Source organism: Nasonia vitripennis, chromosome 1, assembly GCF_009193385.2.
Source record: "Nasonia vitripennis strain AsymCx chromosome 1, Nvit_psr_1.1, whole genome shotgun sequence".
Taxonomy (NCBI): domain Eukaryota; kingdom Metazoa; phylum Arthropoda; class Insecta; order Hymenoptera; family Pteromalidae; genus Nasonia; species Nasonia vitripennis.
Window position 1 is genome coordinate 1,661,896 of NC_045757.1, and position 23,636 is coordinate 1,685,531.

The 23,636-nt window shown below is 44.5% G+C and overlaps 3 protein-coding genes across 6 annotated transcripts in view; 2 read left to right on the forward strand and 1 right to left on the reverse strand.

Annotated features, from left to right (window-relative positions):
• Positions 1-23,636, forward strand: part of LOC100122201 (cadherin-99C) — a 113,154-nt gene that overhangs the window by 75,492 nt on the left and 14,026 nt on the right. For both annotated transcript variants that reach the window (XM_003425467.5, XM_031921693.2), the window contains 5 exons: positions 2,825-2,894; positions 8,147-8,212; positions 10,338-10,516; positions 11,567-11,689; positions 12,600-12,863. In XM_003425467.5, coding sequence (XP_003425515.2) covers positions 2,825-2,894; positions 8,147-8,212; positions 10,338-10,516; positions 11,567-11,689; positions 12,600-12,863 — 702 coding nt within the window. The remainder of the gene's footprint in view (positions 1-2,824; positions 2,895-8,146; positions 8,213-10,337; positions 10,517-11,566; positions 11,690-12,599; positions 12,864-23,636) is intronic.
• LOC100122183 lies at positions 4,467-5,480 on the forward strand. The gene is made up of 4 exons (XM_001606475.5): positions 4,467-4,595; positions 4,720-4,836; positions 5,065-5,139; positions 5,206-5,480. The coding sequence occupies exons 1-4, from the start codon at positions 4,535-4,537 to the stop codon at positions 5,412-5,414; spliced, it is 462 nt and encodes a 153-aa protein (XP_001606525.1). The 5' UTR covers positions 4,467-4,534; the 3' UTR covers positions 5,415-5,480.
• LOC107982118 lies at positions 18,180-22,384 on the reverse strand. Of its 3 annotated transcripts, none has more exons than XM_031921719.2 (4): positions 21,851-22,384; positions 19,747-21,782; positions 18,465-19,637; positions 18,180-18,394 (listed from the first exon to the last, which is right to left on the reverse strand). In XM_031921719.2, exons 3-4 carry the CDS (start codon positions 19,610-19,612, stop codon positions 18,337-18,339), a joined length of 1,206 nt encoding a protein of 401 aa, XP_031777579.1. In that variant the 5' UTR covers positions 19,613-19,637; positions 19,747-21,782; positions 21,851-22,384; the 3' UTR covers positions 18,180-18,336. The 3 variants fall into 3 exon arrangements, with proteins under 3 accessions (XP_031777579.1, XP_016845090.1, XP_016845087.1); XM_016989601.3 differs by having other exon boundaries at positions 18,180-18,385; positions 18,465-19,671; XM_016989598.3 differs by having other exon boundaries at positions 18,465-19,671.

Genomic DNA, 23,636 nt, shown 5'->3' on the forward strand with positions numbered 1-23,636 from the left:
CGTTGCGCACGCATAGCTCACGTATAATATGCATATCTGCCGCGGCAGCTCCGGAACGAAGCTGACGAAGAAGAGGAGCAAAATGACGCACCTGCCCTTGGCGAACGCGCGCGACCTCGAAGTATGCGTACCGGTGCAACTTCTACGCTTCCTCCTGTTTGCTCGCCGCTTTTCCTCGCTTGTGCTCGGGTGGCTTCGGTGATTAGCTCGTTAATTAGCGAGCGTTGAAAATCGGCGGAATTGATTTCTCCTGGTAAGGCGGGCTTTTCAACGAGGTGATGATGGCAGCCGGCGAACGAGCAACTATATCTGTATGCAACCGTTCGATCACGCGACATGACGCAGTTAATTAGAAGTAGGTTCACGCACGCATACTAATAAAAAAAAAAAAAACGAGCGCTCAAGACAAACAAAGGGTTGACCCTTTGTGAGAACAAAGCAGGCGACATCGAGTCTAGATCGGAGAGATAATGGGGCTCCAGATCTCGGGCTCCGCGGGAGGAAAATAACGCGCGCACGCACCGCTCGAGAACATTGAGATATTATACTCGCTCGGCTCTGATCTACTTAGACGATACACGTGGCACAATGGAGAACAGCAGGTTGCTTTCGCATAATGCGAGCGCTTATTTCAACTAATGCCCCGGCGTTATTGCAACGATGACTGCGCCGTTTATGCGAGATCTCGTTTTACTTCGCACCGCTGATTCAACAGAAATCGCCGAGAAGTCACTTTCAATTGCCCCGGCGAGTCAACCCCTTCTCAACGTGTCTGTGTGTGTGTGCGGAAGATCGTCGGCGGCGAACCTCGTAAATCCCGAGCTTATCACGGGCCGGCCATGCGCCCGGCGTACATGCATCACGAACAACTGCAACCTATAACGCCGCCGAGAGAGAGAGAGCGGCTTTCGTAAGGTGAGACCGCTGATTCGCTTCCGAGTCAGATAGGCGACCGCGAGAGAGCCATGCCTCGACAGATTAATAAGGCAGATTGCTACCGCTTCAGCTTCTGGCGGAAGGGAAGTTTGGAGAACGATTTATTTTCAGAGGTCCGTCGACGCAGCGTGAAAATAAAAACGATCTCCGCCGCAGCACTGCACAATAGCTCGGCAGCAGAAGCGCGCGCCCACGCGACGACGACGCATTCTCTATTTCCTCGTGGCTGCTTCTCCCTCAGGTGCATGCCTCGGCGCGGCGTCGCCTCGCGAGAAAGGCATTCGTCATCGCCTTTCGAATTCGCACGGAACAATGCCTTGAAGGATGATTTATCGGGAGAGAGAGAGAGAGAGAGAGAGAGAGAGAGAGAGAGAGAGAGAGAGAGGGAGGGAGCTTGCGTGTCGCTGGGCCGAGAAACTTATCAGCGATGTGATTCTATTTCTTATTATTCTCCCGACGAGCTTTTGTTGCCCTTGGCGACGTATTCCGCGAAACGACGGTGTGTAGCCGCGCTGCTCGTTAGTTATGATCGATGGATTAAACGGACTCGTCTTAATTGTTATCTCTTCTGAGAAGCTCCGGAGTTTCGCAACCACGTATACAACATAGGCGGTAGCTCGGGATCGTTATCGAACTACTTATTCCCTATCTCCGGAATTACCTTGACACGTGCATGGCGAGCGCCCACCGCGGTAATAGTTGCAGTGTTAACCAGCCATTCAATTACGTTAATTCCCAGCGGCAGCTCATAAACAGCCAACTTGCGAATTTAATTTTCCCGCCCTAACAAGCGACCCAACAAAATCATCAATATTCATCCGCGTAGCTCCCATCGCGCGCGCAAACAGTCACGGAAACATTAGCATATTTAGCCCAACAACGACGCACACACGGGAGATCAAACGAGCTGGCAATTGGCGAGTTGAGCCCAATGCGGCTAAGCCTCCGAAGCACCAGGCAAATGTTGCGCGCAGCCGACGCCGTTTTTGCCGGGAAATTTGCGACCTGTTATCACGCCCGACCTGTACCGTTGTGATGGTGCCAGCCGAAACCTCTGCCCCTATGGGAATCCAGAAATTCAATTTCTGGATTTTCTGCAAATAATGAAGGGCGCAACATGCTTTATTTATCAAAATTTTTAGTCACACGTAGGCTGGGATAGAGGAACCGACTAAGCTTACCATACGGTTATGTCTTTCGACGAGCGCAATCAGCCTCGATGATGGCCCGGTGGTGTGTGGCCTCGCTCTATATTCGCGCATTTCAGCCTCGATAAGAGCGCGGCTAGAGTTTCGACGGCTTTTGGTCTGACCGCAGAGAGCGTTTTACCGAAGCTTTGGACGATGGCGGGATGATATTTTAGAGCTTTGGCAAAATCAAACGAGCACATCTTCGGCCTCGAAATTTAATGCTGGCTTATTCGAGAATTTTCCTTTAAAAACCAGCGTTGAGTATTTGCTCGCGCGAATTCCAAATATATTTTTGCGCAAAGGTCTCGCGGGGAATTTCCTATACAGCTAATATGGAGTACACACTAATACCCTCGACTACCCACAGCGATGGTAGCCGCGTAGCATCACAGCCTATGCTAATATTCCTCCGCGTATTATATCTCTCGCGGCTGCTCTGCGGCGAATCGAAAAAGTCGCGGCGCAAAGACAATGCTATCGGGGTAGCGCATCTCCCGGCGGCCCGGGGCGCGTTTCTCACACGCAGCCGGTAATTTCGTACCTTTTCCTCCTCCCTCCGCTTTTTTCCGAGTACCGCAGCCGGCTTTTCTTCTCTAACGATATGCTATACGCGAGTCTCGTTTATTATTCCAAGTTACTTATTTATTATTTGTTATTTTTTATTTTTTATATATAATTTATGATTTTTGACTTTTCAGACATTCCGGACGAGGTGCTTACTTGGCATGCTGTGCATCGCTCTCTTACCAAATATAGTGGCATCCAAAGGTGAGTTTGTTTATGTCTACTGTAGAGTAAATAATTTGATTCGAATATATTTTTAATTCTGCCATATTCCAAGACTTTTTTTATAATATAAAGTAGGATGAAAATTAAAAGTTAAGTACAAACAATGGCTTTAACGCTAACATCGGCGAACAGTGAGTGAAAACAAAAACACTGCTAACCGTTTACGAGCATCGACGTTATCGATTAAATTCAAATATTCACGCCAAACATGTTTACACAATATTCTGTAATCTTTCTCAAATTCACACACCGATTTGTTCAGTCGCTGGAGCTACAGGGCTTGCCGAAGCTCGAGTCTGTTGATCTCCAATAGTGTCGTCTGAAACTACAAGGCAGAAGGACAATACGGTAAAGCCTTGTGAGGAGTCAAGTCTGACAGCCTGTCAAAGTGGTTCACTAGACAGCGATTCTTTTATGTTTTGACGATAAACGTACTTTTTGATTGTTTTAATTGGATTTGGACGCTGAAATTGCTCATCATTTACTGTACCGTGACAAAATGTTTTATTCAAGGAGTGTTATCGTCTTTGCTTTGTGTTTCTTATCCTGCGCCGATTTAGGTAAGAAAGTACAACCTTTTCAGGTATTAGCTGCGTAAATTTGAAAGTACCAGGATTCTCATAACTTTACACACTGATAATGTTTTGTTCTAGCGTTTTCGAAAGTCGAAAAATGCTACAAGTGCTTCTCCGAAATGAATTACGATTGCTCATTGAATGCCAATCAAGAAAAATTTGTCGTGAACTGTACGGATGATTTCATCGGAGGTTTTCTAGGTAATGATTTGTTTTTCTTTCTGCAAAAAATGAATTGAATCCCCAGTTGTGGCGACCATTATATGAAACATTATTTTGTTGCCCTCAGGTAATTTGAAGATGATTAATAGCAGCGAACGTGAGTCTAGTAATAGTATCGAATACACCTGCGTTAAAGCTGTAATAAGTGAGTATTACAAAAATAAGGTACTCTGTTAGAAAAGTTATGTAATAGCTCTACAAATACGTTACTTTATTGTTTTAGCCATGTCTTTAGTCGGAAATAAAACCACGACGTTAGTGGCTCGGGGATGTGGAGTTAAAGATACCTGTGATACAAAAACGTCTTATCCTGCATTAAATATAACAGCGATTAAAACTTGTGATGTATGCACTTATGATTTGTGCAATTCGTCGACAGTTATTAGCGCTGGATTTTACGGCGTGATAATCTCTTTAATATTACTCTTTATTTTTTGGAAATAGTGAATTTCAATTTTGTTTGCGTTTAAAGGTGTCAAGAAGTGATGATTGTATTCAAACTTTATCTTAATTTAAAATCGTTTCTCGACTGACAGACAAATACTGTGGCAGATCGTATCGCGATAAAGTAATGTGTAGAGTTTATATTTATAAAAATGTGATGAAAATAAGTAATAAAATGTTAATAAGAAAAATTCGAAAATCGACTTTAATTAACTGATGGAAAATACATTTATGTAGCCCTGGCGATAAACTTATTGATATCTATTATCGCAGATATGAGATTATCTCATCGACTATAAATTTGAAACCTTTGCAACGGCTAGGCTTATTTATAATTGTGTCGTTGAGTTGATCACTATACCTACGGTTGACGTTAAAATGTCCGTTTCAAAGAGTGTGATTGTAATTGCGTTATGTTTCTTGTTTTCCATCGATTCAGGTAAAAAATATCATGTAATACTTAAGTCAAAAAGCACACAATACAGCTAAAATTGTATTAATCTCGAACTTGATATATAAGTATTCTTAATTTACTGAACTCTGAAATGTCTATATGGTTACAGTATTTTCCAAGGTTGAGAAATGCTATGGCTGTACTTCTTTGGTAGACGTTGATTGTGTACTGAATCCCGAACAAGATAAATTTGTCATGGATTGCAAAAATTTGACTTTTAGACAAGGTTAGTTAATTTATAATCTAACGTAGTACTTTTATTACGTTATTCTGCTTACATTACTTTTCTTTTCTTTGGCATCTAACATGAAAATTATGTTAGTAGGGATTTTGCACAAGGCTCTTACAAATATTTTCATTCTTTTGATGGAAAAATATTTTGAAGAAATTTGTTTTTTATTCTTGAAACACGTTTATATTGTCGTATTATAAATTAATAAATATATTTTATCAGGCATAGATAGTATGAGGATTTTCAATGGCAGGGATAATGAAGCCGTTGATTGGGCCTGTGCTAAAGCTACAGTGTGTAAGTGTTACAAAAAATGTATGGCGTAAAAAATGCGTATACCATGAGGTTATTTTATTGTTTTAGCGAATGATCTACCTGGAAATAAAACTATAAAGCAAGTGGTGCGGGCATGTGCACCAAAGAACGCCTGTGAACAAAAAGTATCCTCCGGCATTACACTTAATAGTTGTGACATATGCACAAGTGATTTATGTAATTCATCATCGGTTATCAGCGTTGGATTCTACAGTTTGACAATTTGCTTAGCAATGATCTTTGTATATTGGAAATGATAAAGCCTCACGTTTTGTTCGACGTTTGTTTTATAAAAAAAATTAATAAACAAAATCGAATGCAAATCAGTAGTGTAGTACTTATTTTTCGCCATATAGCTGGTAAACAGGGAAATTGCAAATTCAAATCTCTCGAAGCCCGAAGCGATCAATTTGAGAGACCGTGTCTACTGTATACGTTCCGCGAGACGGAAAAAGGGGGGCAAGCAGCTAGCTTCGGCAGAATTTAGCGAAACAAACGGTTATTTCAGTCCAAAGCTTTCGCACACTTGTCATTGCGTCACACTCGAATATTCCAAGGGACTTTTTCGCTTTCGCCACCAGTGCGCGCGTATATAAGCTTACTTTCTCGAGTAAATCACCGGCTCTCGAGTCAGAAGAGATCTGGCCTCCGCGAGTATGTGTAACCCGCACGTACATGCCCGCGCGAGAGAAATAGGAAAACTGTAGCAGTAGCGCAGAGCAGCGGCGTAATTTACGAGCCACAAATGGAATTACCATTGAGCGCGTAGATTTTCATAAATGTATGGGTATATAATCATGCATTATGCATTAATAGAACGCGCCGCAATTATTATGGGGAAGCGAGTTCGGCGGGGGATATTCGAGAGTGGAATCATTTTCTCGAATCGCCTCCGTTTCAAAATAGAGATGAATTTCCGACTATTTTCGCTGAATTACCTCATTGCAAACGTATTTTTCACATCTAATCTTTGTATTTATCGGAGCCAATCGCTTATCCGTCAGCGATCAATTATATATAACGTCAAATTCAATAACGTCGCTGCGATCAGTCGTGAAAGATTGTTGCGCGTTCGCACCTGTATCGATAAGAAAGACGTATAGATGTTACCTACACTTCCATAAGTATGCGCGAGCACTAAGTATGGCACGTACCGTTTTACACTCCGAATAAGCGATCTCCGCACGCTGTATACCGTATATAACACACTCTCGAAAGCTCATCAAGAACGTCTTTGTCCTATGCGCTCGCGAGCTCGACCTCAGCTGAAATCGACGGGTGAGCGGTGGCGGCGGCGGCGGCGCGAGATATGGGCCGCGCGATCCGTGGCCTGACCCCCGCACGTACACAACGTCGCGCGCCTAGTAGTGGGTGCTTTCTAAACAGTCATGGGAGCAGCGCGGCACTTTCTAAGGCCTCTAACACACGCCGAAGGAACGAGGTGAGAGATAAGTGGACGAACGCCGCTCGAGGCTCGCGCTTTTGTTCGAGACACTGTGCGCTCGTGGATTAAGAGGGCATATTATGTAAATGCCGCCGGATCGGATGCAGGAATTGAGACGCGTGCGGCTTTCGTCATTTTGCTCCGCGAGACCGAATCTCGCCCGACAATAGTCCGCGAACGTGGAAATCGCGGCACTATTCTGTCGCCGGCAAATTCCCATGGCTCCGACGAATCCGGCGCACGATTTCCCAATCGTCGATCGCGATCCTCGACGTATCGAGCTCGAATCGGTCGGTTTTATTTTATTCGGCTTCTTCTCCCCGCGCGCGAGCGTATGAATTATCGGCACTTTGTCGATTGCACGCGCGCGCGCACGGGCTTATGTACATCTGTAATTGGGTTGATTCCGCCAAATGCGCAAGTGATCGGGGCGTGGATCGGCTGAGTTCTCGCGTTGCGCAACTCTCGCCGTGTGTACTGCACCGATCGCGTAATTGTGTGTGAATATTCGCGAGCGAGCGGTGTCTCTAATTGAGCGGGTAGATTGTGGCTTGCAGCCGAGGGAGAGAGAGACCGGCATTTTTTCCCCTCGGAAACGAATAATAACAGCTATCTCCGCGAACAATCTAGCGTCGTATTTTCGAAAGGAAAAATTTGCGCGCGTAATATTCTATTAGCCCGACAAGAAAAAGCCGAGCGAGCTGCTCCCCGCGTACATTATCCACCTACCACATCACACATAGAAGGCTTCTCGCAATCTAATTATCCTATCAAAACGCCCGGCTCTTCCTCCTCCCCCTCGAAGAATCTACATATAGCGCAGGAACGCGTACACAGCTCGAGGCGCGCATACCCGTCTCCCGATTTTTCAATCGGGGCAGGTGCACCGCAGCCTCGAGCGTGTCTGCGGCTACATCTCCGCAGAGCCTCGGAACACGCCTCTCGAAGCTGCGGGGTATTAGAGCCGTGATTAGGGGGTATCGATCTTCGCCGAGTTAGCCACCGTTTTGAAGCCGAGAGGGAGTAGGCGACTCTGGACGAGCTTTGAGGAATCGACCGGATCTAGATGTACACGAGTTTATATATTTTTTTTTTTTCGAGCTGGAGAGCACATCGCACGCCTCCGCGATCAAAGTCAATCACAAAGCTCGCTGCGCACGCGCGATTAAAGCGGCGCCGAGAGCTATGAGCTCGCGTCGCGCGGATCTAGCTATTAAATGAATGTTTATGGAAAAGAGGGGAATTAACACCTCCGACGGAGCTCCGCGATAATTACACGCGGACGCGCGAGCCTATAAGTTTGCACACCCCTCGTTTCCTCATTACACGAGAGGCGTTCAATTTTATTGCCGACTCCGTATAGTGCCAGCTCCGACGGTTTTACGATACGACTTGATGAATAATATATGAGCTGGCGATCGAATGGGCGGGATTCTCGATTTTTGGTTCGTAGATCGGTCTTTCGGGATATGGCAGAATTGTCTTGTTTATTATTGCAATCGAGAGAGTTGGTTAATAATAATAAAATTTTACTCTTTGCTGCAGGACTGTGCGAGCTGGAGATCGACCAATCGAATATCATTCTGGACATCGAGGAGAGCAGAGGAGACTGTGAGTACAACGAAATATGCTCGTTTATTTTTTAACTCCGAAAGCGCGCTGGTATCAAGATCGACCTCAGGGTCGAGAGTATTTTTGGGCTTCTTTTAATCAAAATGCTCCCCCAAAAGCTAACGACAAACTGGCTTGGACTAAAAATCCAAATCTACGATCCACCAATTTTCCGTCGAAACGCCACGCAGACAGAGTCACACGACGCGATTGTGCATTCATCGATGCCTATCCGCCTCGGCTTGTCCGCGACAGTCTGTGCAAACACGAGCCTCTCTCCCTCTGTGCATATAGATATATCGTCCTCTTCGATTTCGAAGCTTCCACTCCACTGAGCCCTATAGACTCGTGCGCTGCCGGCATACACTTTACAGCTGCTAATAGCGCATATGTTTCGTCGAGCCGCTAAACGCTCGAAATTTTAAACTTGTATGTATAATGCACGGCTGTTTCTTGCACCGCTCGCGAATACATTTGAATCCCTAATCGCGCGCTGTTGCGCAAAATAACGTCCTTTACGACTCTTATGTCGGCTATTATTCGAGCTAATAAAAACTCTCGCGGCTAGCTAGCTCGCGCAACACAACAACGCCGCGCGCAAAACATAACGTGGAAGAATTAAGCTTGGAAAAAGTTTCGCGCCGCCGCGTTAAAGTTTTTGCGTTTTCGGGACAGCAGCAGTAGCAGCAGCGAGTTACGGAACGCGCTGTATTTTTCCGAAAAGCTGGGTCCCTGCGCCGCAAAAAGCGAGAGGAAATATACGTCGAAATTCACACACACACACACGCGGGGGGCGATCCTCGCGCGCAGCCGCTATCTCGATCGGCCGGCGTATATACTTTCCTCCTCTAACTAAACGTATCTACGCTACATACCTTCTCTGTCTCTCCAGTGAATCTGACATGCATAATGCATGCGGTACTGCGCCGAGGCTCGCTTGCGCTTGCGCGCGTCTTTGTTCACTCCACGTGCAACTCAATTTCGCCCGGGAGAAGAAAGGGCTACGTGCGAGAGCGAGTCAGCCCGATGATGCCGAGATAGCGCCCGAAAATAACGTAAAGTGGAATGACACCGAGCCAGAGAAACTTCGTATGTATTGTAGCGAGGCGCTTTGCTTTATTCCGACGCGCGGAGGGAAATTACTGAATGAAAAAATAAAAAATTCTTCAAAGCCCCAAAGCTTCGCGGAAATCCATTAGCCGGAGTATACTCGTACACATGGCCGTCGCGGGGAATTCGCGCGAACAACGGCTTTTCGCCGCAGTATGCCGCCCTTTTTCTCGGCTTTTTAATTTGCGCGCGGTTTCTAGCGGACGCTGTAGCTCCTCCAGGTACGCGACATCTCCGTCTGCCGGTTACACGATGTTCTCGTTGCGCCACACGACATTTCTGCGCTTTTTCCCGGCGGGAGACACAGGCATTCTTTCACCGAGTCGAATCGCTCGATTCGCGGATCAAAATATTCCGAAGCACTCCTAATCCCCGGCACGTGTTTACAAGATAACAGTATAGTCGACAAGCGAGTGTTACCCTTCTTCCCGTGCGTTGTAAGCGCCCACATAACTCACCTCGAGTAGACTTCAAAGAGGCATTCCTCGAGGCCCTAATTGCATTGTAGTTAGCCTCTTCTTGTTCCCGGCCGACAGCAGAGAGAGAGAGAGAGAGAGAGAGAGAGAGAGAGAGAGAGAGAGAGAGAGAGAGAGAGAGAGAGAGAGAGAGCTGCGCGCGCTCGTACACGCGGGAGTCGAGGAGCGGTCTCTCTCTCTCTTCTTCCTCTGTGACGTTTTCCCGAAGCTTACGTGCCAGATTAGGTGCTTGAATTATTGCGAGCCGCTGCGATCGCGTCGCGTCAAAGCCCGACGACGAGGTCCTCTCAAAGCTCGAGACTGATGGAGGATTTCGGCTCGCTAATGCCAGGCGTAATGCACTCGTGTGCAGTGGGATGATTTAGGAAAATAAAATAAAATACCGCCGATCTTGGTACCAGCGCACGCCTCTCTTCCCAGCGAAACAACTTCCGCGCAATAAAATCAGAGAAGCTCGGCGGTGCAGTAGCAGCGTGCGAAAGGAGCATATTATCCCGCGCGCCTCGAGTCTAACAGCTGGATTCTTGTTCTGCTCGCAGCTATCGATCAGGAAACGGTGCCGGCCGAGTTGCCGGTGATCGGCGATCCCCGCAACGAGACGATCCTCGATCTGACCGCCACTGGGTCTCAGCCGCTCTTCACCCTCGACGGCAAGAAGCTCAAACTGCTCAGGCCTCTCGACAGGGACGATGAGAATCTCTCGCACGTCGTCTTCCAGGTGAGTTCTCTTTTTGTTTTTTCCTACACTCTCGAGCTCCTCCGACTTTACGCGAATATTTCAATAACGATTGCCAAGGCTCCCTCGCCAACGACCCACGCTGCATAATGGAGATAAATCGTCCGATACAATGGAATCCCACTGTCCGTGTCTGCGCAGTCCCTTCCAGTCATCGCCGTTTTGACTTGGCAACGGGACGGGCAACTCGATCAGCCGGCGATGGGATATTAAACTGCCCAGAGCACCCTCGCGTAATAAATCGACTCTCGGCTTATTTTCAATTGCCAAAAACTAGAATAATTTTCGGAATTCCTGCATCGGATTTTAGAGATGGAAAGTCAGCTGCGGGTGATTTTCGCACGAGAATTCCGTCCCAATCTTCCCGGGTCATCGCGACTAGAGAGAGCACGAGCTATACGCGCGCGTGTCGATATGGAAATGAAGTGCGGCCCGGCCTTATACGGTCTTGGACATTTCCGTTTACGTAACGACGATCGGACGATTGGGACGATTTTTTTGCGCTCGGAGGTGAAAATTTACGGCGAGAAAAATGATAAGTATTCTTTTCGACGAGCGTTACGAGTGTAGCTTTGGACTCGTGCATGGCGATACCACTTTTACGATTAGCCGAGTTACACAGTGAAAGTTCTGCGGTTTTTTCTCGTTCACCAGCGCAGATACGATGTGAGATGGAAAAATGAATCAGTCGCGAGGAACATTATACATAAAATGCATCGACTACAGTAAATCTCGTATGTTTTTCGAAGAATTCACCCACTGAAAAACCCGTATCGCGAAGCCCGTTCTCGCGGAAATATAATATAATGGCTCCGGCATTGTAACCGTTATATCCTGAGTAAACAGAATGAACTTTTTTCCCGAGAAAAGCGCGGAACGACGGATATTTTCCGCGAAATCGTCATCGTATCGTGAAACGTTTTAAAATCACACAAAGCACCGACGCTGTCCTCCCACATCTGCGCTGCAAATATTTTTTTCAAGGACTTGGTTTTAATTTTAATTTTTTTTTTTTTCACGAATAATTTTCAGCTAAGCTGCACTGTGCGAGCGACGCGCAGCAACCGCAAGATCCCGGTGATCGTCAGGGTCTCTGACGTTAACGACAACGCGCCCAAGTTCATCAACACGCCCTACGAGACTACGGTTCCCGAGGTGAGTATTACCAGTTGACAGTCGCATAAGCCTGATCATCAGGGAGTCGATATCCTAAAGCGCGCGTCGTTTAAAATCAATAAAGCCCGACGTATAAAGCTTCATGCTTTCGGACCGTTACGAGCCGTATTACAGTGGCAAATAAGCAGGCTCGCCGAGCGAGCCCGTAAAATCATCCGCTAATTTCGCAAATTTCAATAGCTTCCTCGCGATTACGCGACGCATCGGCTTAACGTCCGGTCGATAACGATTACGCTGAACTGAAAAAGAGGAAAGACCTGCGTCGCCCAGCAACAATATGCCGTCGAATCCCGACCGAATATGAAAAAAAGAGGCCGATCCATTACCGGATAATGCATAGGAAACGATAATGTCCAGTCGCGCGCTTCCATTATTCCCTCCGCGATTATCCGAACGATACACTGATCCGCTTATTGTGCCGTGTTCTTCTTATTCGCTCGATGTATCATACCGTTTTCAAGAACACCGGCGCTAATTACCGAGTCCGCGCGGTACTTTACTCGCACTAGCGCGATAAATTCGAGAGAGCCGCAAGACGAGAAGCGAGCGAATTGAATATACGGAAGGCTCTAATCTTCGGATTTACGGCCGAGTCTCGGGAATCCGCGTTATCGCCTGGATTTATGCGCGAATTCGCGAGATTCCTAGACGTCCGCCGAAGTGATGTAACGAATCAAGTGGAAATGTTTATTGAGAGCTGATTAGGCCGCGTTTCCGCCTTCAAAGGACGACGCGGCGCGTGTTCGTCGTTAAATCATATTACGCGCGTTGGGAAGTGTACGAGAGATGAAGGTGATAAGGGTAGAATCATTAATTCAGTAAGCATCGGGCACCGATGTAAATCGACGAGTTTCTTATTAGAAAAATTAACTCTTCAATTTATCCGCAGCTCACGCCGGTGGGTTCGACGATATTCAAGAACGTGGTGGCAACGGATGCCGACGCGGGTGTCAATGGTCTGGTCGAGTACTCGATAGCCCCTGGCGATGGTACCGGTATCGGGAACAGCGATGGCGTCGGTCGAGACCGCATCACCACCGCTGATGGCTACGGCTACTTCAGCATCAACTTACCTCACCAGGGACAGGTCACCGTCAACCGCACCCTCGACTACGAGAGGACGCAGCGCTACTTCGTTACCATTCTTGCTTCGGTGAGTGATTTCAAGTCGGCCTTGAGAATATTATTAGCGGGTAGTGTTTTCAGGAACGTTATTAAATCTGGACAAACTTGTTAATGCGAAAGCCTATTTAATATTCATGTATGGGTATCCATTATGGGTCGACGGAGAAAACGAAAAGCTTGCGTCCAATTAGGATAATTTTATTTTGGATATAGCTTTGAAATTTACATAGCGAATGCGCGCAGCTGCTAATTGAATTCATAAAGTAGGAAAACAAAATCAACCATTTCAAAAATTCAGAATTGCGGATACGCGATATTCGACTCGCCCTATATTATAACGTTACTACAGAGCTGGCTTGCTTATTTTGTCTGTAATAATTCCACGCCAGTTCCGCGAAAAAGGCCATTGTAGAAGCTATAAATCCGAAGACGAAAATGCAAACCATTTCCATTATGAGTAAATTGTTCTCGCTCATAAAGTAATCGGGCGTTTTGGTCAGTACATTATAACGGTTCCAGTGGTCCACCAGGTTGGCCTCCAGAAGTTTTTCTATAACTTGATTGAACTTTTCAACGTACGGCGATGCGTTTTCGAACACGAAATTCTTCCCGTTGACGACGACTTTGAAATCGGCTATTCTGATATTAGAGGTACCATCTAGATTCGTGTTATTCTGGGCATACATTTTGCCCTTGGATTCGAATACGAAGCAAATTACGCGTTGTCCTTCGATGATGTATCTTGAAACAGAAGATTATTTCAAAGAAAGGTGACATAGGTACATTTAACATAGTATATTGATTTGCTTACTTGATGCAAGAGTTTGCATCGGCCGTTCGAGTTTTCCGCTTGACAGTTTCGACCGAGGTCTGATTATCAGCATCGGAATCATCAAACATCCATTTGAAGATACCCTCAGCGATGTAGGGCGTCAGTCCAGATCTGTCGATGTCTTCGAAACTAGATAGAGGTGTTGGTATGTTCTTTAATCCAAGTTCCGTCAATCTTGCATAGATGTCTTCGAAGTACGTCATCGATAGTATCATAATGAAGAAAAAGATTATCCTATCTCTGATACTCTCCGGCAGCCGAACCAAAGACTTTTGTAGAATCAGTTGACATATGGTAAAAGTATTATGGTTCTGTTTCATGATCTTGAGACGGTTAACTGCGAGGACTATCACGAGTATGCTACCCATGCTGACGAGAAATGATAGCAGAACTCCAATGGGCAAATCTACCTGTGCTTCGGTTGCTAAAGGTGACACTAGTGCGCAGAAGTTGTCGAAAGCGACTACCACCCCCTTCTCTACTTTAGTGTTATTCCAAGTCAAAGGGTGACCAAGAAACATGGTGAACGGCAGAAAGTTTAACTGGCTGTCCTCTAAGTCTTTGACGGAATGTTTCAGAGCCGGATAACCAGAGTTGTAGTCGAGAACACTAAGTTTGAAATTCAGAAATTCGGATAGAAATTGGGCGATGCTATACTCCGTTCCGACGTAGGTGCCATTTTGTTTCTGTCGCATGTACGGCGATGAGTGAATGAATGGTACCTTGAGTTCGTACTTATTCATGTCCCTGAGCTTATCTGGAAACAATTTTGGATGAGATGCCAATCTCTTGGTAAATGGATAGTACGTAAATACTCTGATCGTATTTTCGGAATCGATGCTGATGATGGCGAAGTCCAAAAATTTTAAAGACCACGCGTACACCGACATTTTTTCGAATAAATTCACAGACTGATAGCTTTTCTTGACACTCAACATCAGGCATCTTGGTCGAGCAGATGACGGCGATAATCGGACGATAAAATCGATACTGTTCCTAACTAGTTCGAAGCGAACGTCATCTTGGAGATCTTGCGACATTTCGACTATTACGCAGACGGTCGTGCTTCTGGAAATTGCGAATAGACTTGCGTTTGTGACTTTTGACAATTCGACAGCGATCACTGGTAACCTTGCTGTTACTTTTCTGAATAGAACATTTTCTTCGGAGAAACTACCATAAGAACTATCCCTCATTACCATAACCTGAAAAGGTCTCCACTCCTGGTTCAACTTATCGAGCAAGACATCTACCCATCCTAAGTCACGCGCGTAAACTAAGCCCTCGTTATATAATAAAACAAGCACAAGCAGAAAAAACAACATTCCAATTTACCGTCGTTCAAAAAGCAAATCATGCTTTCGAAACCTGTCCAGAGCCTCTAATAAACACGCGAAAGCACTGAGCGTTATTTTGGTTTCCGTGCAGCGTCGAAGAGTAAGTTCGGTAAATGTTCATTGGGGCGCATAAACATTTTTTTTTTTGTTAATCTCGGCGACGACACCGCGTTGAATAATTCATAACTGATCGATACCTTAATGAGCGTCAGGGTATATATAGCTCTGTGTGAACGAACGAGTGTAAAAATGTAATGAGCTGGGGACGATGTGAGAAAGCATTGCTATTGATTTTATAATCCCTTGCCTGGTAATTGCAGCGCTAAATCACAAACGTAAAATGCTTCGACGAGATTTTCGACCTTGTGTGACTTTCTGTAAAAAACTCCGTACTATACCCATACGCTTATCGTGGTCAGATTTTCCTATAATAGCTTTAGAGTAAAAACATACGATACGTCCCTTGAAAGCCAATGGAAAACGTTGTAAAGGCTTTCTTACGATGTTTCGCACACTGATTGAGGAAATTGGACGCAATTCCGCTAGTGATAATGCCTGTGCGATTTACGCGTCATTTGTTTTGCCTTCTGTGGTTGAGCCAACGATATAGAGTATCTCTCTCTCTCTCTCTCTCTCTCTCTCTCTCTCTCTCTCTCTCTCTCTCTCTCTCTCTCTCTCGCTAATGTGGCAACTCTGGTCAATCCGATCGCAGACATTATATGCGTATATTTGTTTTTTGCTACCGTTGGGATGTAGAGAGCGGATACGAGTGGGCTGTAATGACGAGGATGGAGATGGAGAACCGGGAAATGTGCGTAGCGCATTAGTGGGGATCAGAAGTAGGTGCTAATGCCTAGCGGAGCGTTGTATGCTTTTGTAATAAACGACTCGTAGCCATATGTAGACATAACGTACGATATTTGCTTATTTGAATTAATAATAAATACTTTTGATTTATAATACTTAAAGCTTAATTCGAGAATATATAGAAGCGGAAACGTAGATAAAACTGTCAACGCGATTTTGAGTATGAGAGATGACAAGATTCGTGAAAGTGCAGCGTGAGCCGTATACACATTTTAGCTCAGTTGAAATTTGAGTTCGGCAGAGTTGGTCAGCTCGACGAATTTTATAATAACTCCAATTAGTATTACGCATGCTTCATTCTGACTATTTACTTGTATCGAATAGTCGTTAGACGCTTCTACTGCCATTCACTTGTGTATCCATGTACGTTTACGGCTGGCCGCACTCGTCAAACAAACGTTACGCATGTCGAATTAACTAGCGCTGTTGTATATTTATCTTCTAAAAGCTCCCGAGCCAAACTATTCAATGGCTTGTATATATAACGCCGGCAAAGCGAACGTTATGTACCTACAATTTGTCGCATAATAGGATGACACGGTAAACACCTTCCATTGCCATTGTTCGTTGCGCGCTAATTGCTTGATCGACTCGCGGTCGGTAACTTGATCGTTAGAGCATAGAAAGGCGCGTTATTTATCGGACTCGCTTTAAATTCAACACTTCTGCAATCGAGCTTCTGATAATCTCGATGGCTTTACATCATCGATTCCTACATAGAGCCACTTACGAAACGTGAAGCGATAAAAATTGCAATACTCCTTTCTAAGTCGCGAGCCACGGCTGATAACAGCTTCGAGACATTTCTCACGCTCGAGAAAATTCACATTCAAGTGTGCTAGTCCTATATCCGTACACACCGGCGGATAACAGCTATCGGAATCCATAAATGAACTCTCCAGTATACACAAGAGCCTCGTAATGACGCGCTCGCGATTTCTCGACCGAGTAATGCGACTACCCTTCTTACACCCGAACGACAATGGATCGAGCGAGTCGCTCTTTGTGCCATTACAATACGGCGTCGTTGTCGCGGCTCGAGAGAGAAAGTGTTGCCGAGTGGCATTACGCCGCGGCTGTCTCATAATTGGATTAATTACTGCACGGAGTTGGCAGCTGAAACGAGGGATTTTTTGCTCGAATTGTATCGCTGAAAGGAGAAAATCGACGATTGCTTTTTGCTTTGTTCGCTGTGATGAGTTTTGAATTTTCCCGCCTTATCTCGAGTTCCATCGGCCGAACCGTTATAACGTTTTTTTTTTATTTACGGAGCCAATGTATTTTATTTAACTGATCGAATGTTGTTGCCATTCGAGCGGTTTACCGCTACCGTGCAGCAGCTTTCCTTTATGAAAGGATTTGAGTCTACGGTGTAGCGCGGGTATTTTTCAAGCGCGCCGTCGCGGTTATTTAAACATATTAATTAGTTTTAAGGAGCGCATTAAAAGTTAGTATTTATTTGATAAATGCTTTTTGGAAAAGGCCGGTAATTTATGCAAAGCCGCAGAAACGAGGTTTATAGTCGTACTAATGCGTAAAGTCTCGAGATTATTCATTGCCGTCGAGGCGGCAACTTTTACTATCTCTTAAACAAATTTATAAGTCCGTTTCCGAGTTTTTGCTCAATTTCGCGCACGTAAAAACACTGGATACCAAGTTGCAAAGCACGCGCAACAGTCCATATACAGCAGCCTATTCTATAACGAATTTCAGAGCCGGGACTTTTAACTTCCTTCCACGATTTATCGGCTCGCGCCGTTTGAAAAGGCCACATAATCCACGTCCGAAGAAAGTCCCTGTTATGATATGGCAAACAAAAAGCCGGCTTATCTCTCCTTTCCCAAAGCGCAGCGGTGCATTAGCACTTTTTCCTCCCGTTCTATCTGCACAATGCGCGCGCACTCCTCAATTACGCCTCCCCTGAGAGTCTCGCGCGCGCGGTAGGTATGCGGGTTACGCCTTCGCTTGATAAGACCGAACGATCGGCCGACGATATGTCGCTGTTGTTGTTGCTGCCGCTGCTGTTATAAGTCTTGCGCGGAAGTGCTCTTTCGAGGCGGACACTGTGCTGGGCTGCCTTTCTCGGAAGATTCGAAGGAATGTTACGGCTGGAGTTTGTGATTTTTCGGAGGAGAATCGTTGAGAGGTTTTTGGTGTATTCTTACTTGGGAATATTGTACAGACAGGAACAGCGTTGGCATTACTATGAGTTAGGTGCACTTTTTGAAATTGTTCTATAATTCAGAGATTATTTTTTTTAGGTAGGATTGAGCGGATCTTGTATAGGTAATATTCAGAAAAATGTAAATTAAAGTAGTCATTCGAATTGAATTTATTTTGCCTATAATGCAGATCTTGTAAATTAATTGAGCAAATTACGATACTCAACGAAAGTATCATTGGTTACACAAAAATAAGTAGCGCCTTCTTTGCGGGCATACGAGAAAATATTTTGAATGCACTTCTCAAGGGAGCATTGAAGTTTCTTCCGCTCTAGAAACCTTTAGCAAGGACCTAAAAACACTAATTTTATACATAAATATTCTGCCATACTATAATTTTATTTCATAAACTGAAAAAACCCGTAAACCACCTGTCCGTGTACTGGAGTACGTCAATGCATTTAGTGTGGATCACAAGTTCATTTAACTTCCTTTCTTCCGGGGAACGACTCTTGGAGCCTTTACCGTTGCTCACAAGACAAAACTCTCCGCTGTCACTAAGCACGAATCCTTTACCCTCGAAAACGTAAGTATCATGCGTCATTATCAACTCAGAATCCAGAACGCTTCCATCGGCTCTGATAATATTCACGTAGAAATTACTTTCTTTAGAATCTTCGATTTCTCGTACGACGACCACGTCACCAAACGGCAGGTTTGTCACGGTGTGAATCCTTGATTTGTTCAGTTGGGGCAAAGTGACATTCATTTGGTCTTGCAAATAGATATTCATAAACTTGCAGACATGTTGATAGTCAGAAACTTCGTAGTTACTGTAGCAGTGGGTAACTCTGCCGTGATCCATAGATGTTGACTCTCTACTTTGGTAAGCTACATTCACCCACTGATTCATTTCCATTCCCGAGTCAAGATATTCTATGGTTGCCTCGTGGCCCAAAGTTTCTCGAGCCCAGTAAAAATAACCCCCTGATGGATCAAAGGGCCTGATGGTAGTCACGTCAAACGTATCCGACCCTATTTTCTGCACAATAGGATTCTTCAGTTTAATCAAGCGTCCCTTATCCGTGTAGCGATGTGGTTTTAAATCGTCATTGCGCTGGCGCCAATTCCAGAAGACAATTTCAAAACTGTCGTAGTAGGGCACTATTCTACCACAGAACGATTTGAATTCCACGAGGCCCGAACAATCGAGCGGATCGATGACGACGTATGAACAAACCGGTCCTCGCAGGTGTTCGACTTTTCCCACGTGAGCTGACATGACGATCTTACCATTGCCCAGAGTGCTCGCAATTTTATTAGCCGAGTAGTTGTCTATTGTCCTAGCTGGGACCCAGCAAATGTATGAATCCTTGCCTCCATCGATCGCTACCATGATGATAGTGTCATTCTCAAAACCAATGCTGAATAGACGACCCTTCGATTCCGCAACTAGAGTTATAATTCCAGCTTCATTGGTATATCTACCTGCATACTCCTTTGTCACCGTATAAGCTTGTATTTGCAGGTTTAAGTACAGTACGATACAAATGATGAAGGTTCCTTTTGTCTCCGCCATTTTCGAACTGATGATAATTGCCTTTCTGGACAATTAAGATTCTTTATAAATAAAGATGTCTAAAAACACATTCGGTGGTTAATTAAACATTATACTAAATATTGTTATAGTTTGAACAATTGAAATTAACTCACTCTCCACGACAAACGAAGGGATGGACCAGAATCTCGCTCAGATCAGATTTTCATCCGTACATTTCACTTTTCCAATTTTTTTATTAACAAAATTTAAATATACGTTACATTTCATTAAAAAGTCGTAAACAAATTGTAGATCATAAAAAGTATTAAAACTCCCGATAGAAAAGCTCCGTATTAACAAACGAAAGAAACGTCTTCTTCGTTGGTCCAAATGCTTCTAAAGACTAACTACCAGAGATTTGCGTATCTTCGTAAGATAGTGACCTACTTAAATATAGACGGAAAGCCCCACCGCAGCGGAATTTCTGTAATGGATAAGAATATCACTATGTGTATACTAATGATGTGTTACCAAATGACGACACGCCCTTGGAGAGCTGGTAGCTTTGTCAACGCATGTTACTGTATTAAAACTACAGCGGTTCGCTCGATGACTCAATTTAATTGAATCCATCTCGAATTTAACCGTTTTTGAATGTAATACCACTCGAAAATAATTTTGACTATTTTTAAAAAAACTACTGAAGATTAATTGCCAGACTTTCATATCTAAGCGAGATGGTGACGAAACTCACAGCAGTGATACTACCATTCCAAAGAAGAGAAGCATTATATATAGGTATTACACAGCGCTCTTATAAAATTGGGAATTCTGCAATTTAATAACGTCTGCGTGTATTTGTCTCGACGAGTAAAGACGTGTTTTCGCGGGAAAAACCAATGATGCGGCATAGTATATTCCATCCTAAATTATACATATATATGTTGTTAGTAAATTTCTTTTTTTATTATATCATTCTTGTGATAAATATTACAATAAACTGGTTTAGATATCACATATCAAATCATCACATTGCAATTGATTCCATTCGAATTTAACTGTTCACCTAGATCTATGATACGTATTGAGCCAATCTTTTGTAAACAAGTCAATTGCCGATATCAATGCACTGACTTAAAACGGTCCGACTTGGAGCACTTGTAAACATACGTCCTTCGTTCGAATTTTTACCAAATACCACAATACAAAATTCACCACTGCTATGTACGAATGCGTGCACTTTCGCCTCGTGTATTGTTTGTCCCAGAATAGCCTCGGTCATCGCAATACTTCCATCTGCGTTGATGATAGTTCCATGAAATGTTTCGATGTCAGGAATGTGGGTTGATCGTATGACAATGGCGCGACCATCTGGTAGGTTGTTCACCGTATGAAAGCGTGCCTTGGGCAGCTCGTTCAACTCGACAGTGGTTATAACGTCCAAATATTTATCAAGTAAATCGCATACGAGGCCTTTTTCACTAGTCCGATGGCACACTGTAGCTCTGCCGTAGTCAATTGATACTTTTTCCTCAACATAATTCAGTGGATAGTGTCGTTCTTGTTCTAGCTGCGGGTCAAGTTTTCTCAGTTTTCTTTCGCTTTCAGAATAATATCCCTCTGAATCATCGAATAGTTTGATGGCCTGCACGTTGGTGTATTGGTCGGAGTTAATTCGTTGGTTAAATCGTTTTTCTAGCCTGATCAACTTGCCTCTATCGTTTCGGCGCTGCGGTTTCAACATATAGCTCCAGTGGATGATATCGAAGCTGTCTTGGTAGGGTACTACTACACCACCGAACGCTTTAAATTCCACGAGGCTCGAACAATCAAGGGGATCGACAATTATGAAGGAGTGCACTTTTCCTCCCAAATGTTCTTCCTTCCCTGTTTCGGCGGATATGACGATCTTACCGTTGCCCAAAGTTTTCAATTGTTTTCTATTCGAAGACATTTCTATCGGCGAACTCAAAAGAGAGCACATGTTGGATTCGTTACCACCATCGACCGCAATAAACAAGAGGATGTTTTTTTCCAAACTAACGGCGAAGACGCGATCTTTCGAACTCACAAACACATATTCAGTTTCAGTTAAGGCGTGAAATGATCTTGTGTCATTAAAAGCGTGGATCGGTTGGTGGAGGCAGCATAGTATGGTGCAAATGACGATAATTGATTTCAGTCTCGCCATTGTTGAATAACCTGGTCCCTGAGGGGGTGAAAGAGATTTTGAAAGAAGACTGATGTAAATGTATCGATTTAGATTTTCCTAGTTACCTTCTACACTCGCGAGAGAACGTCCGCTTCGGTGGTACAGATTCGACTAAAGTCTTATCATAACAGATTCATTATATGTATATGTATATGAGAGGCTGTACGATAAATTCGAACTTATCGAAGACGGACGTCACTGTAGATACGCGCCACCGTCTTGGAGCTTTCGTGGCTACTTTTATTACTGTCATCTTCAGCAGAATTATGAAGTAAAGATGATTATTTCGAAATTTCCCGCCAACGGCGAAACTTTTCGTGCGAAAAGCCCGAAGCTCCGCGACTTTGTGTATCGAGATGCGCTCGCGAGAAAAACAAAGTTTTTTCTTCGCAAATTTATCGCCTGCGTCGATTGCTCTACCCTCGAAAACTTTGCCAATGCACTGGCAAGCGAATTGCCCTCTTGCTTTCGAATTTATGCGCCTATTAAGATCGTATCGCTTATTCGCGAGCCGGTCACCGCGTTTCAAAAGTAAATAAGCAATCGCGGCAACGATCGAGAAATCTACGAGTGTATTTGCGGCGCGAAAAGCGAGGAATGAAAAATGCCCCTCCTCGAAACAAAGGATAATGAAAGCTCGTGAAAGTGATTCGAATAGTGTACAAAAATAAAATTTATCGCGCTATTAAAGCTACTCACCTGAGCCAGCAATCGGCCATTGTTCACGAAAGCGAGAAGCGCCGATATGACGTAGCTCGAAGTCGAAGATGAGTCGGTATAACGAACGAATGAAAATAATCGATATATCTCCATAGCCAGGGAACAATGGATGATCTCGACGATCATTCAAAGCGACCCGCGTTGCACAATCGCACGCGCGCTTCTCGAAATTTTCATCATCGATATAAGACGAGAGCGAAGTGAAGTGAAAAAAAAACTGAGAGCGCGAATTCGAGGAAAATTCAGCGGACATATTCTCCTCGGGATTCTCCGGTACAAAGAATCTCTTGGAGAGCCCTTCGGAAAATTTCTCAATAATCAGGTGGATGATTGAATGTATCGAATATTCTTGCATACGGAGGGTCTCGCATAAAAGCGTCGTCGAAGCTGCTCCGGGCACTCAGCAATAAAACGATAATTAAGTTCGCCGGCTCGGGCTTCATACGAATAGCTCGTCTGTACTACGGCCTTCTGGGTTTCACTTTTCGCGAAATTGAATGACTTGCTTTATTAAAGGCAGAGATGTGTTTATTTAGAATTATAAATTACAATATTATAACCGACGAGGCTTATATTCGCGAGACGATTTTAAATTTAAAATTACAGCGCGCATAAATTTTCGCGCGTGGTTGCGCTGCATCGATTGTTAATTATTCGCTCGCGTTAATTATATCACTGCGGTAATTCACTCCGTCGATGTAATTTAGGCTTATACGTTAAACCCCGATGATTTTATGGAGCGAACGATACACCACTAATCACATTTTCGAACGATAATTCAGGCTTCCCACGCGTAAAATCCGCCCTGTATACAAACCGATAATTACATATGCAAAAACGCTTTTCTCTAAATCCGCGCGAAAACTCACGATAGCGACTCTCTCACGCAGCAGTGTAAGACGCCGTCGAATTGTATTATACGATCGGCGTCTCTACATCCATCCCATTTCGAGAGAGCGAAATCAATCCGAGATTGCCCTCGCTCTTTCTCTCGCAAGGGGGTCGCGATGAAATCTGCGTTAATGCCTCCGCCAAATAACATGGCATTAGCCTCCTCGATGCGCGCGCGCGGCTCCGCGCGGGATTATTCGATTTCGATCTCTTTATTTCGCTCGATGTCTTCGGCTCCTT